Source organism: Saimiri boliviensis, chromosome 4, assembly GCF_048565385.1.
Source record: "Saimiri boliviensis isolate mSaiBol1 chromosome 4, mSaiBol1.pri, whole genome shotgun sequence".
In the NCBI taxonomy this organism is placed as follows: domain Eukaryota; kingdom Metazoa; phylum Chordata; class Mammalia; order Primates; family Cebidae; genus Saimiri; species Saimiri boliviensis.
In genome coordinates this window covers 146,853,919-146,875,339 of record NC_133452.1, presented here as the reverse complement: position 1 = coordinate 146,875,339, position 21,421 = coordinate 146,853,919, and the positions used below count along the sequence as shown (strand labels likewise).

The 21,421-nt window shown below is 34.9% G+C and overlaps 1 protein-coding gene across 4 annotated transcripts in view; it reads left to right on the top strand.

Moving 5' to 3' along the window:
- SLC35B3 (solute carrier family 35 member B3) overlaps nt 1-20,116 on the top strand; it is a 34,538-nt gene extending 14,422 nt beyond the window's left edge. For all 4 annotated transcript variants that reach the window (XM_010338063.3, XM_010338064.3, XM_039462729.2 and 1 more), the window contains exons 5-10: nt 121-228; nt 1,272-1,369; nt 3,405-3,497; nt 3,872-3,983; nt 6,371-6,440; nt 7,638-20,116. In XM_010338063.3, the coding sequence (XP_010336365.1) occupies nt 121-228; nt 1,272-1,369; nt 3,405-3,497; nt 3,872-3,983; nt 6,371-6,440; nt 7,638-7,788 (632 nt within the window). In that variant the 3' untranslated portion in view covers nt 7,789-20,116. The remainder of the gene's footprint in view (nt 1-120; nt 229-1,271; nt 1,370-3,404; nt 3,498-3,871; nt 3,984-6,370; nt 6,441-7,637) is intronic.
- The last annotated feature ends 1,305 nt before the right edge of the window (nt 20,117-21,421 follow it).

Here is a 21,421-nt window from a genome sequence, read left to right as displayed (position 1 = left end):
TACGTTTTTGGCATTGGATATTAAAAAAAAAAAAATCCCTGCTGTACTTAACACATAGAGCTAACACAAAGCTGGTTGGGTGTTTGCATAATTATGCCAACTTACAGTTGTTTTTTACAGGAAAGCGTTACAATATTGCAGATGTGTCTGCAGCCATATGTATGAGCCTCGGTCTGATATGGTTTACCCTCGCTGACAGCACAGTTGCACCGAATTTCAACCTGACAGGTAAGCAGTTTATTTATATTCTTACTTTACAGGCATTTTAGTTTAGAATACGAATTTCTAAAATTTCTTAAGCATTTTAAATGATAGTATAACAGCTGCAATTTTCATATCTAACATCAAGCTTTTGGACTTTCCATATAAGATGTAACAATATATAGCTCTGTAGATAAAACTGTGTTTGTTTGTTTGTTTTTCAGTGCACTTGCATTTTGACAGGGCAGGAGGCTATTTGCCCAGTCAAAAACTTTGATAAGCAGCATTGGAAATGGGCACATGAGTTATAGGAGAATAGCAATAGTAATCATTTCAACTGTCATTTGAACTTGCACATTTACATGCCACTGCTTTAGCTAAAGAAGGAAAGGTATGCTGTGCTGTTGTAGTAGACAGTTTGGTATAAATATAAACATTACCTTAAAGGAGGGAAACTCTTAAACATATGAAAGGATTCTCACTCTGTGGTGCACTTTTAAACAAAAACTCTTTGGAAATCTTGGAAAATGTGTGCTATGAGTGTGTTTGTACAAAAGAGAAAATACAGGATTCTAGTCAGGACCCATGCTCAAAGAAAAAGGCCTTGGCAGCTGCATGCATGTTTATGTGATTTAAGTGAAAGATTTTAGTAATAATAAGGTTTTTCAAAAATAACTTTACTCTTTTTTTTTTTTTTTTTGGTTATTGTTGTTATTTTCTTTAACTGACTAGCCACCAATCCCAATGGATAGATATCCTAAGAGTTTCTTCTACACTTATGGAACTAGTGGAACTATTCCACTAGTGGACTATTTAGGGAACTGTTATTTCATATGCTATTGAAATGTGATAATAATGACAGCACTAACTCAGTTTCTTTTTAAAATATCATCACCTACGTATTTGTTACAACTGATTGTGGATTAGAATATTCTGGATGACCAAACAAATATAGTTGAAGATATGCTTTTGTTTTTTAGACCAATAAAATTTCTCATAAAACTTGATTAGTGTTCATATGTTTAAATAAGGAGTTTTTTCTGTTTGTTTTTTTTAATACCTTCTTGAAGGTGTGGTGCTTATTTCCCTGGCACTATGTGCAGATGCTGTCATTGGAAATGTTCAAGAGAAAGCTATGAAACTTCATAATGCTTCTAATTCTGAAATGGTAAATACTCTAGTGCTTTTTCTTCAAATTAGACAAACTTAAAATATGGTGATGTACCTAATTTGATGAAATAGTTACATTATCAAAGACTAACATTGCATTTTTAAACTAGTTTATCATTTTTATAAAAGTAATGCATTCAAACATTATAGGAACGTAAAAACTAAAACTACAACTAGCACTGCTGCTTGTTGTATAGTTGACAGATTTTTTTCTCATGGATTTAGTTTTCTATGTATTAAAAAAAATCTTTTGTTACATTATTTCTCTCCTCTCTTTCTAGTGTGTAGTATTTTTCCAAGTAGAAGTTTGTAATTTTTATACAGCCCAATTTGTCTTTTCTTCACTGGCTTCTGGCTAAGTATCATGGTTGAAAAGAACTTTCCCAACCCTGAGATTTAGAACATTTCATCCTTGTTGCCTACTAGTTTTGTGATTTCCTTTTTTATTAAGCCCTTAATCCAATCTAAAACTTAAAAAAAAACAACTTTTCTTTCAAATGACCACTGATTTTTTCCAATACCATTTATTAAATAATCTACTTTCAGCTCATTTTACATGCCCTCTTTACCATAACATACTCTAGTGTAGCATTCAGAATCGTATTTTGAATTTATTTTTGCAATAGTACATATAATGACAGCAGCTTTATCATACATTTATTATCTGTTAGGACTAGCTACCATTGTTCCTTTTCTTTTGCAGAGTATTACTACCAATAGTTATTCTGGGGTGTTTATATCCCCAAATAAACTAAAAATTCCATTGGTATTGTGATTGGTATGGCATTGAATTATAAATTAATTTAGGGAGAATGGCATCTTGATTATTTCAATCAAGAATAAGGTATGACTTTTCTTTTACTCACATGGTCTTTTTTTTCCAATGTCCATTAGAGTTTAAAGTTTTCTTCATGTAAATCCAGCACATTTCTTATTACAGGTATTGCTAATAACTTATTAAAGTTTTATTTCATCTTTTTGCAGATATTGCAAATAATGTCTTTCTGTCTTGTACCTGCTTTTTATATAGGAAAATGTGTGTGTGTGTGTGTGTGTGTGTGTGTGTTTTCATTGATTTTATAACCAACCACCTTGCTAGACAGAAACAGCATACTAAATTAAAGATAGACAGAACTATTCTTTCCTGTTATTTTCTTGACACAGAATGGGGCAACTTAAGTGTTCTCTAATAACAGAAAACTGGTTAAGATTTTTTTTGATCATCATCACTGCTCATTGTAGATAAGGTAAAGATGGGCACAGAGAGAATTGAGAGAATGTAGGTAGTTAATATAATGCAGGAGTTATGATGGTAGGCTCTGGAATAAGATAACTCAGTTCATATCCTGGCTTTACTAGCTGTCATTCGGGGATGATTACTTAATATCTTTAAGTTTTAGTTTCTTCATCTGGAAATTGGATTATGATGACAAGAATGCCCATCTTATAGGATGGTTGTGTGGAGTAAATAGAATAGTCCGTACCAAGCTTCAGCACAGTACCTGCCTGACACAGGGCCCCTATTTAGGTTTGCCGCTGCTGCTGCTAATTCTGTTTATGAGAAGCATAGCAAATTGGAATTAAAAGGTTGGTTGGAAAATAGAGAAGTTAAGCAGTAGATATGGCATATACTGATTATTTTCATTATATTTTAATGTCTTTTAGAAACTTAGTTTGTATATGTTTTATAAGTAGCTTTAAAGCTTTTGTTTTGTTCATTTAAGTATACTTTTTCCGAACTCTGACATGAAAATCTGGTTTGATTTCAGTAATTAAGCCTAGAAAGAAATGAATATGTAAGCATATATGAAAGGATTAGTATTAGTAGGTGTTATCTTGTAAATAAAATGAGGCATAGACTTACAAAACATTATAATCAAATATTATTTCTGGAAACTTGGGCCATATTGAAACGATGATGTTTCTTTTCAAATGTTTGTTTGCAAACCTAATTGTGCCGTATAGTTAAAACCCTTGATCTTCCGCTTTCAGTTTGATAGTACTCTTTTCTGCTTTATTTTTATCTGCTCTAGGTGCTGTATTCATACTCAATCGGTTTTGTGTACATTTTACTGGGATTGACATGCACTAGTGGATTAGGCCCTGCAGTAACATTTTGTGCAAAGGTAAACACTAATCACATTTAAAAAAAAAAAATAAACATCTTCTGTTAAATAATTTTCTCTGTATTTCTAATTTTCCTTCAAAAGAGGCTATCGTACATATACCTCCTTTAATATGACATATGCCAATCAGAAATTAATTTCAGAAATGAAATGATTGATATTTAAATTCATTTTAAGCTTTTATAAGGTAGGAAAGTTGAGATCTTTAATTTCCACATTATTTTTTCATTAAATCAAAATAAGAATATTTGCTTGACTGCATTGTCAAACAGCTTATTGCTCAAGAAGTTGATTAAAATCTGTAGTTTTATTTTATTTCTAATACCTTGGGGTTTGTTTTACATTTTTCTAACAGGCTTTTTTATTTGTTGCAGAATCCAATTCGGACCTATGGTTATGCATTCCTTTTTTCCCTCACTGGATATTTTGGAATCTCCTTTGTTCTGGCTTTGATTAAAATTTTTGGTGCACTTATTGCTGTCACAGGTAGGAGAGATTTACTTGCTTTGATTATGAAATAAGCATTTACATTTTCTCTGATGCTCTTTTTCAAAACATAAGGGTAACATCTCCTTTACATTAAAAAGAAAATTAACATATTTCACCAACGTATTCTTTGGCTTATGGTGTTTCTTTAGAATTTGATCTTAATTTCTTATTTTGAAGGTTTAATTTTAAAATTGAACTTGCACATTTATCAGCATATTAACATTTAAACACATTAAAAGAACTTTCTATAAAACTATGATGAGATGAAAACCTCCAAGGAAAGTACTGCATCTATATACTTTTAACCTATAACTGAAAATTTCAATTTTGTTGCATTTCAAGTATGAGAGGTACACTTTAAACAAGCTTTTTAGGCCTTTCATTTGTACATTTTCTAAGACACCAACCAGATTAGCTTCCCTTTTCACCAGTAACCACTATGTGCCTGCTCCATGCTTGGTCTTTGCTTGGCCCTGTAGAAGAATCAGTTGTATTTGTTCTGCTTTGGAGTGTACAGCCCAGTCAGAGGAACAGATGACTCAGTGTGCCACCTGTGTCATTTGCCAAAACTGTAAGGTACAGCCTTTGCCTTAGACATCCAGGCAGTTTTTCTCTCTCACATAAAAGAAAGCCAGAGTTGGTAATAATTATAGCTAATACGTACATAGTCTTAGTATGTGCCAGACACCGTTATTTTAATCTCACAACAGTCCTATAAATTAAGCACTATGATTGTTCCATCTTACGGATGGATAAACTGAGGCACAGGAAGGTTAATGACTTGTCTCAGTCAGCCAGAGGCAGGTTCCAGCAATGGCAGTCTGGCTGCATGCACACCTGTGCTCTTTACCACACTACCACCTCTAAGCTGGTATGGTGACTCTGTGATCATGAGAAACCTACTCTCCTGTCCACTGTGCCATCTTCATCCTGATGCTATGCAATGGGATAGAGTAAGAGAAGATGAAAATCCTAGAAGTTCTGGGGTACATGTGAAAATCGTGCAGGTTTGTTACATGGTTATACATGTGCCATGGTGGTGGTTTGCTGCCTCCATCGCCCCGTTATCTACATTAGGTATTTCTCCTAATGCTATCCCTCCCCAATTCTCCCACCCCCTGCTATTTCTCCCCTAGTCCCCCACCCCCTAGGCCCCAGTATGTGATGTTCCCTGCTCTGTGTCTGTGTGTTCTCATTGTTCAACAACCACTTATGAATGAGAACTTGCAGTGTTTGGTTTTCTGTTCTTGTGTCACTTTGCTGAGAATGATGGCTTCCAGTTTCATACATGACCCTGCAGAGGACATGAACTCATCTTTTTTTACGGCTGTGTAGTATTCTATGGTGTATATGTGCCACATTTTCTTTATCCAGTCTATCATTGATAGGCATTTGGGTTGGTTCCAAGTCTTTACTATTGTGAACAGTGCCACATTAAACATACGTGTGCATGTGTCTTTATAATAGAATGATTTCTAAACCTTTGGATATATACCCAGTAATAGGATTGCTGGGTCAAATGGTATTTCTATTTATAGATCCTTGAGGAATCGCCACACTGTCTTCCACAATAGTTGAACTAATTTACACTCCTACCAACAGTGTAAAAGTGTTCCTATTTCTCTACATCCTCTCCAGCATCTGTTGTCTCCTGATTTTTTAATGATCGCCATTCTAGCTGGTATGAGGTGGTATCTCAGTGTGGTTTTGATTTGCATTTCTCTAATGACCAGTGATGTTGAGTTTTTTTTCATATGTTTGTTGGTTGCATAAATGTCTTCTTTTGAAAAGTGTCTGTTCATATCCTTTGCCCACTTTTTGATGGGGTTGTTTGATTTTTTTCTTGTAAATTTGTTTAAGTTCTCTGTAGATTCTGGATAGTAGCCCCTTGTCAGATGGGTAGATTGCAAACATTTTTTCCCATTCTGTTAGTTGCTGGTTCACTCTATTGATAGTTTCTTTTCCTGTGCAGGAGCTCTTAAATTTAATTAGATCCCATAGGTGACTATTTTAAAGAATAACCCCTGCCTCTACCTAATCATAATTTCCTTAGGAAAGCCTTTCTTTTCTACTAAACTACATCTCTCTAGGACTTACTCTGGCTTCATAATACCATGGCCTCCATCAAGTACTTATTACAGTTGTACCCTACCATTTAACTGTATTAGTTATTTAATATCTGTTTCCCTCCCAAATTCATAATAACAGGAACAGTGACTTTTGTGTGGTTGGCTGGTTGGTTGTTTTTTACTTTCCATTGTTGTCTTGGCACCTCCCACAGATTCTGGCATATAGTCAGCTCTGAAAATATTTGTGGAATAAATGATTTCTAAAATATTGTCAAGATAGTAGGTAAGTTCTAAACTAGCTTTTTGCTCCTACAGTGACAACAGGAAGAAAAGCAATGACCATTGTACTTTCGTTTATATTCTTTGCTAAACCATTCACATTTCAGTAAGTACTTTTTAATTAAACAGTTTTCTCAATTTGTAAATACTATGTTTCACATTTCCTCTTAATCTTAATTTCAACTTTTTTACATTTTCTTTTTTTGTAGTAAGTGTGTTAATTTTTATATAAATGAATGGTTTTTTTTTTTTTCCTGTTACACTTTATAAAGAAACCTTTTCATCTTGACCTCTCATCTATCAGGGTGTCTTCTGCTATTTTGGAAATGTTTATAATTTAATATTTTGAATTTTTCATTTTGTATGCTTAAATTGCCTAACCAGAGCCCAGTACAAATGTGACCTGTTTCTATTATGAATGCATGTGAGTGATGTGTATGTTGTTGAGTTTAAGGGATTCCCTTTGCCCTACTGCAGATATATAAAGTATATAATTACAGCACCTGCTTTTAAAAAGTATTAGTTTATTTGATGCCTGTTTCCACAAAGGATTTAAGGTAGAGAAGTATCCTGTAAGTTATATCCTAAAGACTTACTTAGCTTGTGTTTTTTTTGTGTGTGGAAGTGTTTACTATCATATTGTTTTTACTATTTCTTTTAAATTAGTATCATTTAAACTTATATTGGTCAGGATTGTGAAGTTTCATACCAAAAACTTAGCAATCTATAAGTTTAATGGGAACCATAAAATTAATTTCCATCAATGTATTATTATTTGTCTATCAACTAGTTTTTCTTTCTGCATGTACTAAGTATAATATATAATAGTATTATGTTATACATAAATATAATTATAATGATTCCCTTACTTTCTCAGGGATGTTTCTCTTTTTATTTCTCTATATTCTACCCAACTAAGACAACGATTTGGACAGCTGAGTTTAATTCTCGAAATGGCCTTTGGTAGATATACCCATCCAATGCTTTAAGTGTACTCTTAATACTTTTGGTAGGGATTGTACTTTGAATATACTATTATCCCCATAGTTAAAATTAACTGTATCTTTTATAATATTTTATAATGTGTCTTTCTCCATATATACTCAATGCATTAATAAAAGATACAGAATTTAATCTCATCTAAGAATACTATTTTTATTTTAATGCTATTACTGTAGGCCTCTAATAGCAGAATTTTACTTCACTGAAGAATTATTATGGACAGACTACCAATTCTGTGGTTAACAGTAAATTGTTATTTTGCTAATTTTAATATTTTTTTTTCCTTATTTCTTCCTCTTAGGTATGTATGGTCTGGTCTGTTAGTTGTCCTTGGTATATTTCTCAATGTTTACAGCAAAAATATGGATAAAATAAGACTACCATCACTGTATGATTTAATAAACAAATCAGTGGAAGCAAGAAAGTCAAGGACGTTGGCACAAACTGTGTAGACAGTGATTTGTTCTATATTAATTTTAAGGGAACAATCATCAATTAATTAACTTGCCAAAGGGACTGATAAAAACCAAAGGATCTGGAGGCATTGCTATCCCATTTGTGGATAGATGACATATGACGTTGTTTGTGGTGTCAGCCTTTTCTTCAGAGCACTTATTTGACTTCTGAAGCAATCAAGAGAGCTGTGTCTAGCACACTTTACAGTAAAATGTCAATATGAAGGACTGTAATTCCTCGCAGTTTATTGAGAATTTTGCTGGAAATGGATCATGTGTTGCAAGACTAATTGGCTATAATTTTGACATATCAAAGAAATTGCTATGTAATAGCAGATTGTTTTATATTAATTCCATTCTGATGCTGTTATTTAAATTGATTCTCTGTTATAAGAGTAAACCAATGAGTTGTCTGGACAGAAAACATTCATTATAAATAAAATTATTCTGTGATCTTTTTTCAAGATGGGTTAATAGAATTTTGTTATAAAGATAGAAACGGAGGTTGGAGTAGGGCTTAACATGAATTTTAAAACTTAAGAGTTTTCTCTCATTTAAAAGTATTCTTTAGAGCAGGAGCTCCCAATCCCCTGGGCTGTGGAGTGGTACTAGTCCATGGCTGCTTAGGAACCAGACCATGCAGCAGAAGGTGAGAGGCTGACAAGTGAGCATCACCACCTGAGCTTCACCTCCTGTCAGAACAGCAGCAGCAGTAGATTCTCATAGGAGTGGGAACCCTATTGTGAACTGCACATGCTAGGGGTTTGGGTTGCACGTTCCTTATGAGAATCTAATGCCTGATGATCTGAAGTGGAATGGTTTCGTAGTTTTATCCCAAAACCATCTGCTGCCCTAGTCAGTGGAAAAATAGTCTTCCATGAAACTGGTCCCTGGTGCCAAAAGGCTTGGGGACCACTGATTTAGAGAAGACATGCTTTAAGTTTTATGTAGAATATAGGCCAGGTAGTAAAAATAGACATCATTCCGCATCATGTAAGTATGTGTCATAAGAAAAATTTGCTACAGTTTGCCTGAGTCATCTCAAAAGGATTAATGATTGGATTTTTGTTTAATTGAAGAAAAGGTAATTGACGTCTCAAAATTATGAGAAAATAATTATAAAATTATCCTAGTTTTTTCCATAAAAGTGAGATTTGGTTTGGCAGTTTGAGGACAAAGTAGGATAAATTTAAGAAACACAACTAGAATTAGCAAATTCGGATAGTATTGTCTCCCTTAGCACTCAGGCTGCTATAGTAAAATTCCATAAACAGGTAGCTTGTAAACAATGGAAATTTATTTCCCACAGTTCTGATGTCTGGAAGTCCAAGATGGAGGTGCTGGCAGATTTGGTGAGGGCCTGCTTTCTGGTTCGTAGAAGGAGCCTTCTCACTATGTTCTTATATGGTGAAGGGGCAAACAAGCTCCCTTGGGTGCTAATCCCATTTTTAAGTACTCTGCTCTCTTGACCGTATCATCTCCCAAAAGGCCCCACCACTTAATACAATCACTTTGGGAGTTAGGATTTCATCATATGAATTTCAGGTGCACATAAACGTTCAGACCATAGCAATATTGCATGCATAGTTTTGAGTCTAAATTCAAAGATTTGGGTACTTCTTTTTAGTATTGATTTTTAGAATTGCTTCTACTGTATTATTTTAAAATTCTGTTACTCATTTTTCAATAGAAATAATACTGGTTTAAAAAGCTTAGTGCTATTGGTGATACTGTTTATATTTTGTGAGTATAATATACTTAATCTCATTCTTAAAATTCCATTGTATTTTGATGGCTACTTTAACCTGTTATGTGCATATGTGGAGACAACAGAGCCTGTATCATGGAGGGTCCAGCATGAGAAATTCTGACTGGTTTTCATTTGCCCATTTGCTAAAATACAGTTGTTTTTTCCCAAGAGGTAATCATTTTAAATTTTCATATCTTAAGATAGAAGGGATTTTAATTCATACCTCATTATGCTGCCTTAAACTTTTAAGAAAAAAAAAAAAAGGATTTGTGCTTTAAAGAAAAACTTGCCAACTTTCTCAAATCTTTGATAAAATATAAATTTGACTTATCAAAGCATTATTTTGCCTCTACGCTTTCCTAATATTTTACCTCTGTCTCCCTATTACCAACATCATTCCACACTCCAATTTTAAGCAATTTAGCACTGTTTAAAAATCACTACTTGCCAGTCTTACCCTTTAAACTCCATTTCTTTTATCATTTGCCATTAGTTGGAAGTAAACTTTACCTCACTTATATCTAATGAATAGTCTGAAATATGGAATAATTTCTGTAGTAAAGGAAATCAACATTTGAAAGTATCCTGAGAGTGGAGGCCTCATGAATAGGAATAGTGCCTTTATAAAAGAGACCCAAGAGAACTCTCTTGCCCTCTTTACACTGTGGGATGATAAAAAGAAGTCAGCCATCTGCAACCCAGAAGAGAGCCCTCACCTGAACTTAACCAGGATGGCACGCTGGTCTTGGACTTCCAGTCTCCAGAACTGAGAAATAAATTTTCTGTTGTCTTCCCCACCTCATGGTTCTTTCCTGTATCAGTCTGAACAGCCCAAACTAAGACACTGTGTTAGGAAGCATTTCTAAGTAAAGAATTAATGAGATCATTTGATTGGGCTATTAGTTAAATATAGGTAGATGTGTTTTTTTTAAGCAGTATGTAGACAGAAACTGTTTCTTCAGGTGTATTTACATTAGGTGCCTGTCAAATATTATGTACTCAGTAAGTGTCTTTCGTGAAAGAGTAATCAAAGAACAAGTACCAGTAGACCAAAAATATTTTGGAGAAATGATGTTCTAAATTCTGGGACAGAAAAATGTGCAAGACTGGCCTAGCCTCCCAGAAAAAGGCGAGACTGGCCTAGCCTCCAGCCTACATCTTTCTCCCATGCTGGATGCTTCCTGCCCTCAACCACTGGACTCCAAGTTCTTCAGTTTGGGAACTCGGACTGGCTCTCCTTGCTCCTCAACCTGCAGACTGCCTTTTGTGGGACCGTGTGATCATGTAAGTTAATACTTAATAAACTCCCCTTTATATATTTATATATGTGTATATGTGAGTGAAAATGTAAAATATTTATATATATATTTTATATGTATATATATATATATGTATATATATATATATATATATCTTGTTCTATTAGAAATAATATCCTATTAGTTCTGTCCCTCTAGAGAGCCCTAATACATGTGACATTTGACCTAATTCTGGGTAGTTAGGATCAGAATTGTACTGCAGACATTATGCTTGTTAACTATTACTGAAGAACTTTTAGCATTGTCTGAACTGTTATCAAATGCTTTTAGTTTTCCCAAGTGTTTTTTACCTTAAACCTGCTTTATATTTTAGATTCTGAACCCACTTTACATTCTAGATTCTTATTTGATTAGCATAGAATTTTAGTAAAACTTGACCAATAATGGGCCAGTAATGTGGCTTAGCACACTGTAAATATGTATGCATTACAAAATCACATTTGCTCTTATATAGATAATTCCATACACTAGCTTCCATGTCTTCATGACGCATCACCCTCCTGGTTACATCCATGTGTTCGAGCCAGGGACGCTCTCCCAAGCCTTGGTATATGGTTTTTATTGGAGTTTCACTATGTAGCCCATAGGATTGATTAAATCATTGATCATGTAACTGAACTTTATCTTCAGCTTTCCTTCCTTCCCCAGAGGTTGGGTTGGTATTGCATGGCTCAGAGTTCCAAACCGCATGGCTCAAATCCCAAACCTGCGGTCACGTCATTAATCTTTCCATCATGGCCAGCCCCAACTCTAAAACTAACTACATGGTTATCAAGTCATCAGGTTATGCATTTTGACACTCAAAACCTTTGCTATGTGTTTTCTTCCTAATGAAACACTTGGTAAGTTTTCTTAATTATGCATTTGAGCAAAAATATTTAACATTTTCACTTATTCTGCTTTATTGTCCCTATTGAATGTCCCTGTACTTGCCCATTGAACCAGCTGTCTTAACATTTGTAAACAGGTAATGTAGCCTCACTGATATGACTGCTCCATTTTTACTATAACATCATTTATTCATTCATCTTCACTGGGCCAAATGTGAGCCTGGCATTATACTAGATGCTGAGGATACAAAAACAATAAACTATAACCCCCACTCTTGAAGAACTTCCAGTCTAGGGAAGATTTGCTATGATTGCTATATAAAAACACATCACATTAACCCTAAGTTTTCAGAATATTTTCCCATGGCAGTAGTGCTTCTAAAACCTCAATGTACATATGAACCACCTAAGGGTCTAGTTTTAAGAAAAAGGATTTAAATTCAATGGGGTTGGGTGGGGCATGAGATTCTGTTCCAACACACTTCCAAGTCATGCTAATGTTGCTGGTCCATGGACCATACTTGGAGTGTCTTGGGTGTAGCATACAAATTTTCAGAAGTTTTCAATATCAGGATATCTGAAATTATAAGAATAATTTTCATCCAAGTTGTTCCATTTGCTTTTCAAACTTCATATTCTCTGTGGCCTGACCCTAGCAAACCGAACAGCAATCTTATGTTGGAGAGTTGCTGGCATAAGCAGAAAGAGTTTTTTAATCATTGTAGGTGTTTGAAAGATTTAATATTCATGACTTTCTTCATAAATGTTACCTTTTTTAAAATCTTCATGAAAGTAAGATAAACCTGTAATTCTCTCTCAGTCATGGTCTGTTATTTTAATTTCATGGCATGTAGTTAAGATAGTTTTTATGCTATTGTGTAGTGATATTATGAAGAAAATGTTCATGTCAGTGATTTACTGCTGTTTCAGAATGAACCGTGAATTATAGGGGGTTAGAGAAGTAGGTCTTAACACTTAAGGGATTCTTCTGAGTCTTTAATCACGAAAATGTATTTCATTAAATATCTTAATCCTATGATAACCCCCCAAATTTCTAAAATACAATTAATTAGACCCATTTTAATCAGTTTTTACACAATTGATAAGATTTAAATAGATAATATAAGTAAAGATATGTGGATAACTATTCACAATAGAAAATGATAGCAGTAAGAGTTTGGAGTCTGATTATTATAGATCTCATTATAGGGCTCTTCCCCCATTAGTTTTCTCCTAGTACTGGTTACAGTGAAAGAAATGAAAAGCAGATCAGTTAAAATGTTTATTGTGCTTCATTTCTGACTCAACAGTATATAAGCACAGGAATTAACTGGGGCACCTAGGAATTGATTTTTTTCATACATTCCAAAATTCATTGTTACATATCTTAATTGTAATTATTTAGAATATTTTTGTCTATAAACGAAACATTTCATAAATACAGGTAATCATCTTTTCTCTAGTTTCTAACTATAATTTAATTGATGATGTTGGTCTACAGTATCTGTGTTAAGCAACACAGAACCATAACATCTCAGGACTGTTTGGATACTTGCGCACCTATCTTTAAATCAGAGAAGACATTTGAAATGTCTGCTGTTAAGAAGGTCTGATCTAACAAGATGAGGCTGGGGGAATTTACTGTAAGATGCCTACGAATCATAGCCAATTTGAGTCATCCATAGCCAGTTTGAGTCATATAGATATCCATCCCTAAACAACTAGGAGTTATGCTGGATTCAGGAGAAGCGTAGAACCAGAAGAGTTCAGTTCCACTGTTTATACAGGTAATTATTGATTGGGCCTAACTAGGTCCATGGCTAGGGGACCAATAAGAGTGTAAGATTCACAGGCTGATGATCATACACTGAATTAAGAGATGTATTGTTTTAGATGTCCCAGCCGTTTGATAAATTCTGCAAATTAATCTTACTAACATACACTTTATTTGTTCATTTGTTTCTTAGCAGTGTGCCATTCTCATAAAACCGAAGCATGGGTAGCGATTTTTTTTTTTCATAATTCTAAGTGCTTATCTATTAACACAGTTTCTAGGAACATCTAATAGTTTGATTATTTTTTTCTCCTCCACCTCTGGGACTCCTATGCATGTTGGCAGTTCTACTTTCATCTACATACCCCTAAGCTATTCTCTCGTGGTTTCCATCTCTGCTGTTTCTAGCTGCTTCTGAGAGAGCTTCTTGGTCTGATCTTTCAGTGTGCTAATTTGTTCTTCATCTGTTCAACCTGCTGTTTATCCCATTTGTCGTGGTGGTGTTTTTTATATTTCAACTCTTATGTATTCAGACCAAATATTTCTACCTGGATTTCTTAAATGATTTATTGGTTTTGCTTTATGCTACCAGTATTATTCCTAATTGTGTTATCATTACCATGGTTATTCTGTTTCTGATGGTAGATATTTGTCTGTTGTCTTTTTTTTTTTTTTGACAGTAATTACACGCTGTAGCATAGCCATTGGCAGTATCTCTCCAAGCCTTCTCACTGCCTTCTGCACCTCGCTGCCTTTTCTGCTTCTAATCCGTAACTCCAAGGTTAAGACAGCCTCAGTCTCCCTAGAACATCTCACTTTTGGTATTGAAGGTTTTTTTTTTTTTTTTTTTCCTAGAATTCACATGTCTGTTTGTCTCAATCAAAATGTCTCCCTTCCTCTGTCTCTCTGTCTCTGTCTCCATCTCTGTCTTCTCTCTCTCTCTCTCTCTCTCTCTCTCTCTCTCTCTCTCTCTCTCTCCATCTGTCTCTCTCTCTCTGTCTCTGTCTGTCTCTCACCCTCTCTGCCTTCCTTTCTCCCTGCCACGCCACCCTCCCCCATCTCCTGTCTCCTAGGATTGGTTTTGGAATAAGCCAGCAGCCTATCGTAGCTTACCATCTTGACAGGAGCCAAAGCTAATTAAAAGAAAATTTCTCTCATCTCTTTGTCTTAGTGATTTATATTACTAATGATTCTAAGATTTGCCTTTCCAATACAAATGACCTGGCTGCTATATTGATTCAATCAATTTTAGAAATATTGGTTCATATACCAATTTTAATTGGTAAAATTTAAATTTTGGCAGTAAGATTTGTAATGTATTATTACAAATCTAATTACTAACTTAAATGTAATTTTGAAATATTTTACTAACTTAAATCAGATTTCAAATCTTCTAGGAGAAGACTAAGTAATAGAAATGTAAAACAGAATTCAGTCCTAACAATAACCAGAAATGTATGTTTCATATTATGATCAATTAGGTAAGATTGTTTTTAATACAATTTTTTGTGATCTGAACACTTTACCATAAAGCTTTGATTATTTGAGATGATACCAAGTAGTATACTTTGTAAGATATCCTAATTTTGCTGTTGTCTGATGCATATCATTTGTACAAAATCATGTGAAACAGGCAGGGAAGAAGCAGTGTGTATTTTGAAGACATGGAAACAGACCTCAAGAATATAAATGGTTTACCTAAGATTCACACATAGTAAATGGCCTAACGCACCTAAATCAGTTTATTTGACTCTGATGCCTCACTGATAACCCACCATTCCACAACTCCTGCTCTTTCCACCCACTACAACACCAGGTTAGGACTGACATCCTCACCAGCTGTTTGTGCCCTTTCAGAATCCTGACACTACCTTCCTTCTCAGTCCCACTTAAAGGGAGCAAGATTTTTTCGAAGGAAGGACTTTTGTGGATAATCCTGCTGTCATATCTACTAACCCGCCTAAGCAGATTAGCAGCTTCAACCAGGCTTTTGGAGACTGCACAGACAGAGGTGAAAGAAGAAGGGATTTCTTGCCTGCCATCCCCAGTCAGCCAGTTCCACCTCTGCATGAGTGAGATGACAGCCTATTTTATAGGTAGACACTTCAAGTCATCTACCAGCAGGTAATGGGACTCAACCATAGAGATAGGTGTTTAGGGGCAACTGGGAGTGGGGGATAGAATCCAAGGACCAGTCAGGATTTTATGTTGAATTGAAGTGAGGTACTTTGTAAAGGAGCCAAGGCAAATGTAGTCAAGATAGAATATCACTGGAAATACAATGCAAAACAGAAGCATAATCATGGAGAAAAAAATGTGGAGAATGTAGGCTCCTAAGAGAAGAAGCAAAGGGAATCTGACTTGCTTAGCTGTGAACTCCTAGGTCATTTTGTCTCTCCCAGCAAGAGATCCAGTTGGGACTACAGATGGTCCCCAATTTACTGTGGTTTGACTTACGATTTCTTGGCTTTGTGATCAAGATTGTGTGAGTGACACACATTCTATAGAAACTGCACCTCGAGTACCCATGCAACCATTCTACTTTCACTTTCAGCACAGTAGTCAATAAATTACACAGAATATTCAACACTTCATTATAACATAGACTTTGTGATATGTGACTTTGCTGACCATAGACTACTGCAAGTATTGAAGCACATTTATGGCAGGCTGGGCTATGCTATGATGTTCCATAGGTCAAGTGTAGTAACTGCATTTTCAAATTAGGATATTTTCAACTTATGATGGGTTTATGAGGATGTAACCTATCATAAGTCGAGGAACACCTATAAACTTAAAGCTGGAGCAGAGATTACAAATAATTAACAGTGGAAGTTTTTAAAATATGGGATGTAAGTGCCCGATCAGAAATTGTGCTTAAGGATTTTATGTGACTCTCCTGTGTTAGCTGGAAATGTCACCACAGTAAGAAAGAGGAGACTCTAGAATTAGGAGGCAGTACTTCTGAATTATTGTCAGTAACGTGATAAGAGTTAGCATAAATTGCTTGATCTTACTGTACTTCACTCATGACACTGAAAATGGGGTGATTAAAAATGCCTTCTTCATATAATTGAGTTTTCTTCTCTATGATAGTTTTGTTAATAAGTGATATGTAATTTGAAATTATAATATTCAAAACTCAAATTCCACGATCCTAAGCCTACCTAAGCATACAACTTTACTTATGAATAGACATGACCATTCAAGTGATGTGGCTGTAATACCAGAAGGCTTTATTATACCCTTATGAACAGACTTTTCGTGGATGGCCGAGCACTATCATAAGGGGTCCAGCTCTGTTTCTATGTGACATTGATACAGTTCCACTCAATAGTTCCATCTGAACTAACTCTTTCAGAAGGGTTAATAGCAAAAGTCCATGGACCCACTTGACCTCTCCACTTAATTTTGAAAAAGTATGAATTATCCACAAATGTAGCAACTGCTGAGAAAATTGTAAGCTTTCCTTTCCATTTTTTTCCTATGACACCATTGACCAAATATGTATTGAGCAATTTGCAAGTCTCTTTGGAGATATATATATACATATCTCTGTAGATGAGATAGATTATATATCTATCTCACAGCTCCTTCACTCAGTTATCTTGAGTTTACTGAGAAGCAGGGACAGGGTTAAGGCATGTTAATTTCTATAATGTGAATTGTGCATGAAGTGTAATAGGACTATTCTTTAAGCAAGTCCAGGTAAGACGTCATGACAATCTAAATACACACTCAGGCATTGAAACTGGTGAAGATGGAACCAAAAATAGGGATATCTAAGGATAATTGATAGCAGGGGAAAGAGGGAGAGAAGCCATCTTAGACTGACTTTTGCGGTTCTGACTTGGAAAACTGGATGAATGTTACTTGCTGAGATAAGCAATTAAGGAGAAAGACTATATTTGTCGGTGGGGAGAGAGTGGGTTGAAGCATAGTTTTGGACATGATTGAGTTTAAAGTCTTGCTTTGGAACCTCCAGATGAGCAATTTTGAAAGCAATGAGAATATACAGTTTCAGGGGCCTGGGAATCTGCATTTTTGAGTCATTTGTTATGAGTTAAAATAATGAGCATGAGTAAAATTGCCAATGTTGTTGTTTTTTTAAATGAAGAGAGTGTTTACAAAGACTGAGGAACACTGATGTTCCATGGTGAACAGAGCCACAGGGACCTGCACAGGGACTGAAAACAAGAGGAGGGAGGAGGAGCGCGTGATCTCAAGGAGCCAAAACCGGGAGAGACAAGTCAAAAATGGAGTAAGTTGTCAGTGCTGTTTTGGAGATGTAAACGTTCTAAACACGATTAGCAAAACGATGGATTTGTAACAATTAGATTTCTTTACTGACCCTAGATTCTTTATAAGACAAACAGATATTTACCATATTCTAATTTTTTCTTCAATTATAGAATTTTCGAAAAAGTCAAAAATTTATTTTATACTAATCATATGAATTCAAGATATTTAGAAAGAATATAGACTTTCTATACAATAGATGTAATTTGAATTCCAGCTTTATAATTAACCTGGATCAAATTGGTTACCTTCTCATTTTCTTCATCCAGAAAAATGGAATTAGCACACCTTTACAAGATGATTTTGAACATCAAACAAAATAATGCACATAAAAGAACAGCCTATTTTTTATAAACATTGTATTTTAAGCTAGATATCTATTTTAAGAAGTTAGGAAAATATTCAGGAAATGAAGCCCAAAGAAAGCAAAAAGAAGTATATCATAAGAGCAGGAATTAATTAAATAGTAAATAAAAACATACAATAAAAAATTAAGGCCAGGCACAGTGGGTCACCCCTGTAATCTCATCAATTTAAGAGGCCAAGGTGCAAGGAGTGCTTGAGGCCAGAGGTTTGAGACCAGCCTTGGCAACATAATAAGACCCCCATCTCTACAAAAAATCAGAATTAAAAAAAAAATCAGCAGGGCACAGTGGTGTATGCTTGTAGTCCCAGCTACGTGGAATAAGTCTGCGATAAGTTGTGATTGTGCCACTGCACTCCAGACTGGGTGACAGAGCAAGACTCTGTCAGAAAAAAAAAAAAAAAAAAAATTTAAAAAGTTGATTTTATTTTAAGAATTAAAGTTAATAAACTTCTGGCTCATCTGATCATGAAATTAAGAAGATAAAAATGTGCAGTATATCTGAAATGAAAAAAGAGGATATTACTGCATGTTCTATGAGCATTTGGGAAGAAAAAAATAATATTTTAAAGCACTTTATGCCAATAAATTTGAGAATTTACATAAGAACAACTAATGTCTACAAAAATACAGTCGACCAAAGCTGACGTAGGAAGACACAAAATTTGAATAGTTCCATATCTGTAAGTACCTACAAAAAAACCTGCTGTAGGCATGATACTTAATGATAAGTTAAAGAAAGTGTTTGCTTTGATTTCAAAAGTAAGTGGCTATTCCTGTTATTAGTACATCTATTCAACATTGTCCTGGAGATCCTAGCCAGTATAGAAAAGCCAAAAAATAAGGAAGAAAAAAATAAAAACTAAAAGGAAAAAATTTTCATTCACAAATGACACAATTATGTAGACACAAAATCTGAAACAATCTACAAATACACTATTAAAATTAAAAAAAGGATTTAGCAGAGTCTCTCTATATAAGATCAATAAGCAAAAAAAAAAAAAAAAAAAAAAAAAAAAAAAAAAAAAAAAAAGTGATTTCTATATACCAGCAGCAAACAACAAGAAAAACTGAATTTTAAAAGTGATTCTAGGCTGGGTACAGTGGCTCACACCTGTAATCTCAGCACTTTGGGAGGTCGAGGTAGGTGGATCACTTGAGGTCAGGAGTTCAAGACCAGCCTGGGCAATATGGTGAAACCTTGCCTCTACTAAACATACAAAAATTATCCAGGCGTGGTGGCAGGTGCCTGTAGTCCCAGCTACTCAGGAGGCTAACACAGGAGAATGGCTTGAACCTGGGAGGCAGAGGTTGCAGTGAGCCCAGATCACACCATTGCACTTCAGAGTGGGTGACAGAGCAAGACTCTCTCATAAAAAAAAAAAAAAAAAAAAAGTGATTCTATTCACAGCAGTATCAAATATTATGAAATTCTTTGAAATAAATATAAGATGTGTACAGTCTCTACCAGTAAATTATAAATTATTGAGCTAAATTATAGAATTCCTGTGTAAATGAAGGTACATTCATGTTCATCTATTGGCAGTTGCAATATAGTAAATTGTCATTCCCAAATGATTTATGGATTCAGTTTAAGTCCCGCATGCCTGTGTATGTATGTATGTGTATATGAGAAAATAAACAAGCTGATTCCAGAATTTATAAGGAAATGAGAAGTGCCAAAATGGCCAATAATCTCTTGAACAAAATAGGTACCACCAGATATCAAGACTTGTTATCAGCTCCAATAATTAGCACCGTGCACTATAGGCAAGAAGAGACAAATAGACTGGAGAGCTCAGAAACAAGTGCACACACACAGGGACATTTGATTTGCCTCAATGATGGGACTACAGAAAAGTGGGGAAACTTTTTTTATAATAATTTATATATGATGGATTAGCTATGAAAACTATGGAAGTTGGACTAAACTTATAAACTACATATGAAAGGTGAAACAGTGGCTTTCAGAAGATATGAAAGGCAAAACAGAGGCTTTGTGGGGAGGGGAAGTTATTTTAAAAGGAGACCAAAAGCATTCATATAAAGGAGACAAAGTATATTACATTAAAAATTAGTGAATTCATCTAATCATGAGAAAACATTGGAGAAGTCCAAATTGAGGTTTATTCTCAAAATACCTCACCAGTACTATTAAAGTGTCAAAGTCATGAAAAATATGAACTGAGACAATTGCCACAGATTGAGGGAGACTAAGGAGAGTGACAGCTGAATGCAGCATGGTATTCTGGATTGGCTCCTGGAACAGAAAAAGAATAATAGTGGAAAACAGGTATAATCTAAATAAATTGTGTTGTTTATGTAGCAGTGTCATACCTACATTAGTATCTGAGTTTGATAAGTGTTAGCTATGTTTGATAAATGGTTATGGAATGGGTTAACATTAGAGGAAGCTGGATGGAGGATATATTGGGGCTCTCTGCACTCTTGTCTTCTGTAAATCTAAAATGAATTCAAAATTAAATTTTAAAAAATTAAAAAATATATTTATCACAAGATACCATTAAGAAAGTAAAAAAAAAAAAAAAAAAAGCCACAAGTAGGAGAAGAAATTTCCCATTCATATAATCAAAATGAGCTTATATCTAGAATATATAAAGAGCCTTTACAAATCAGTAAGGATGGCATAATGCAAAAGTTAGGAAATAACTTGAAGCATTTTACAAAAGAGAATAACCAAATAACCATAAACATTTGAAAAGATGCTCAGTCTCATTATGCTTCAGTGATCAAACAAATTTAACCTCAAGTAAAAATCTGCTACATTTTTTTTTTTTTTTTTTTTTTGAGACGGAGTTTCGCTCATGTTACCCAGGCTGGAGTGCAATGGCACGATCTCAGCCCACCACAACCTCCACCTCCTGGGTTCAGGCAATTCTCCTGCCTCAGCCTCCTGAGTAGCTGGGATTACAGGCACGCGCCACCATGCCCAGCTAATTTTTTGTATTTTTGGTACAGACGGGGTTTCACCATGTTGACCAGGATGGTCTCGATCTCTTGACCTCGTGATCCACCCGCCTCGGCCTCCCAAAGTGCTGGGATTATAGGCTTGAGCCACCACGCCCGGCCAAAATCTACTACAGTCTTACCAGAAAGGCTAAATATTAACAATTCTTATATGCTGCTATTAAAAGTGCAAATTGCTATGACCAGTTTAAAAAACTAATCAACGTTCTCTGACAAATTTGAATGTACATCCAATGACCCAGAAATTCCACTCACAGGCACATACAACAGAAATGTAGGCACGTGTCTATCAAAAGACACATATGA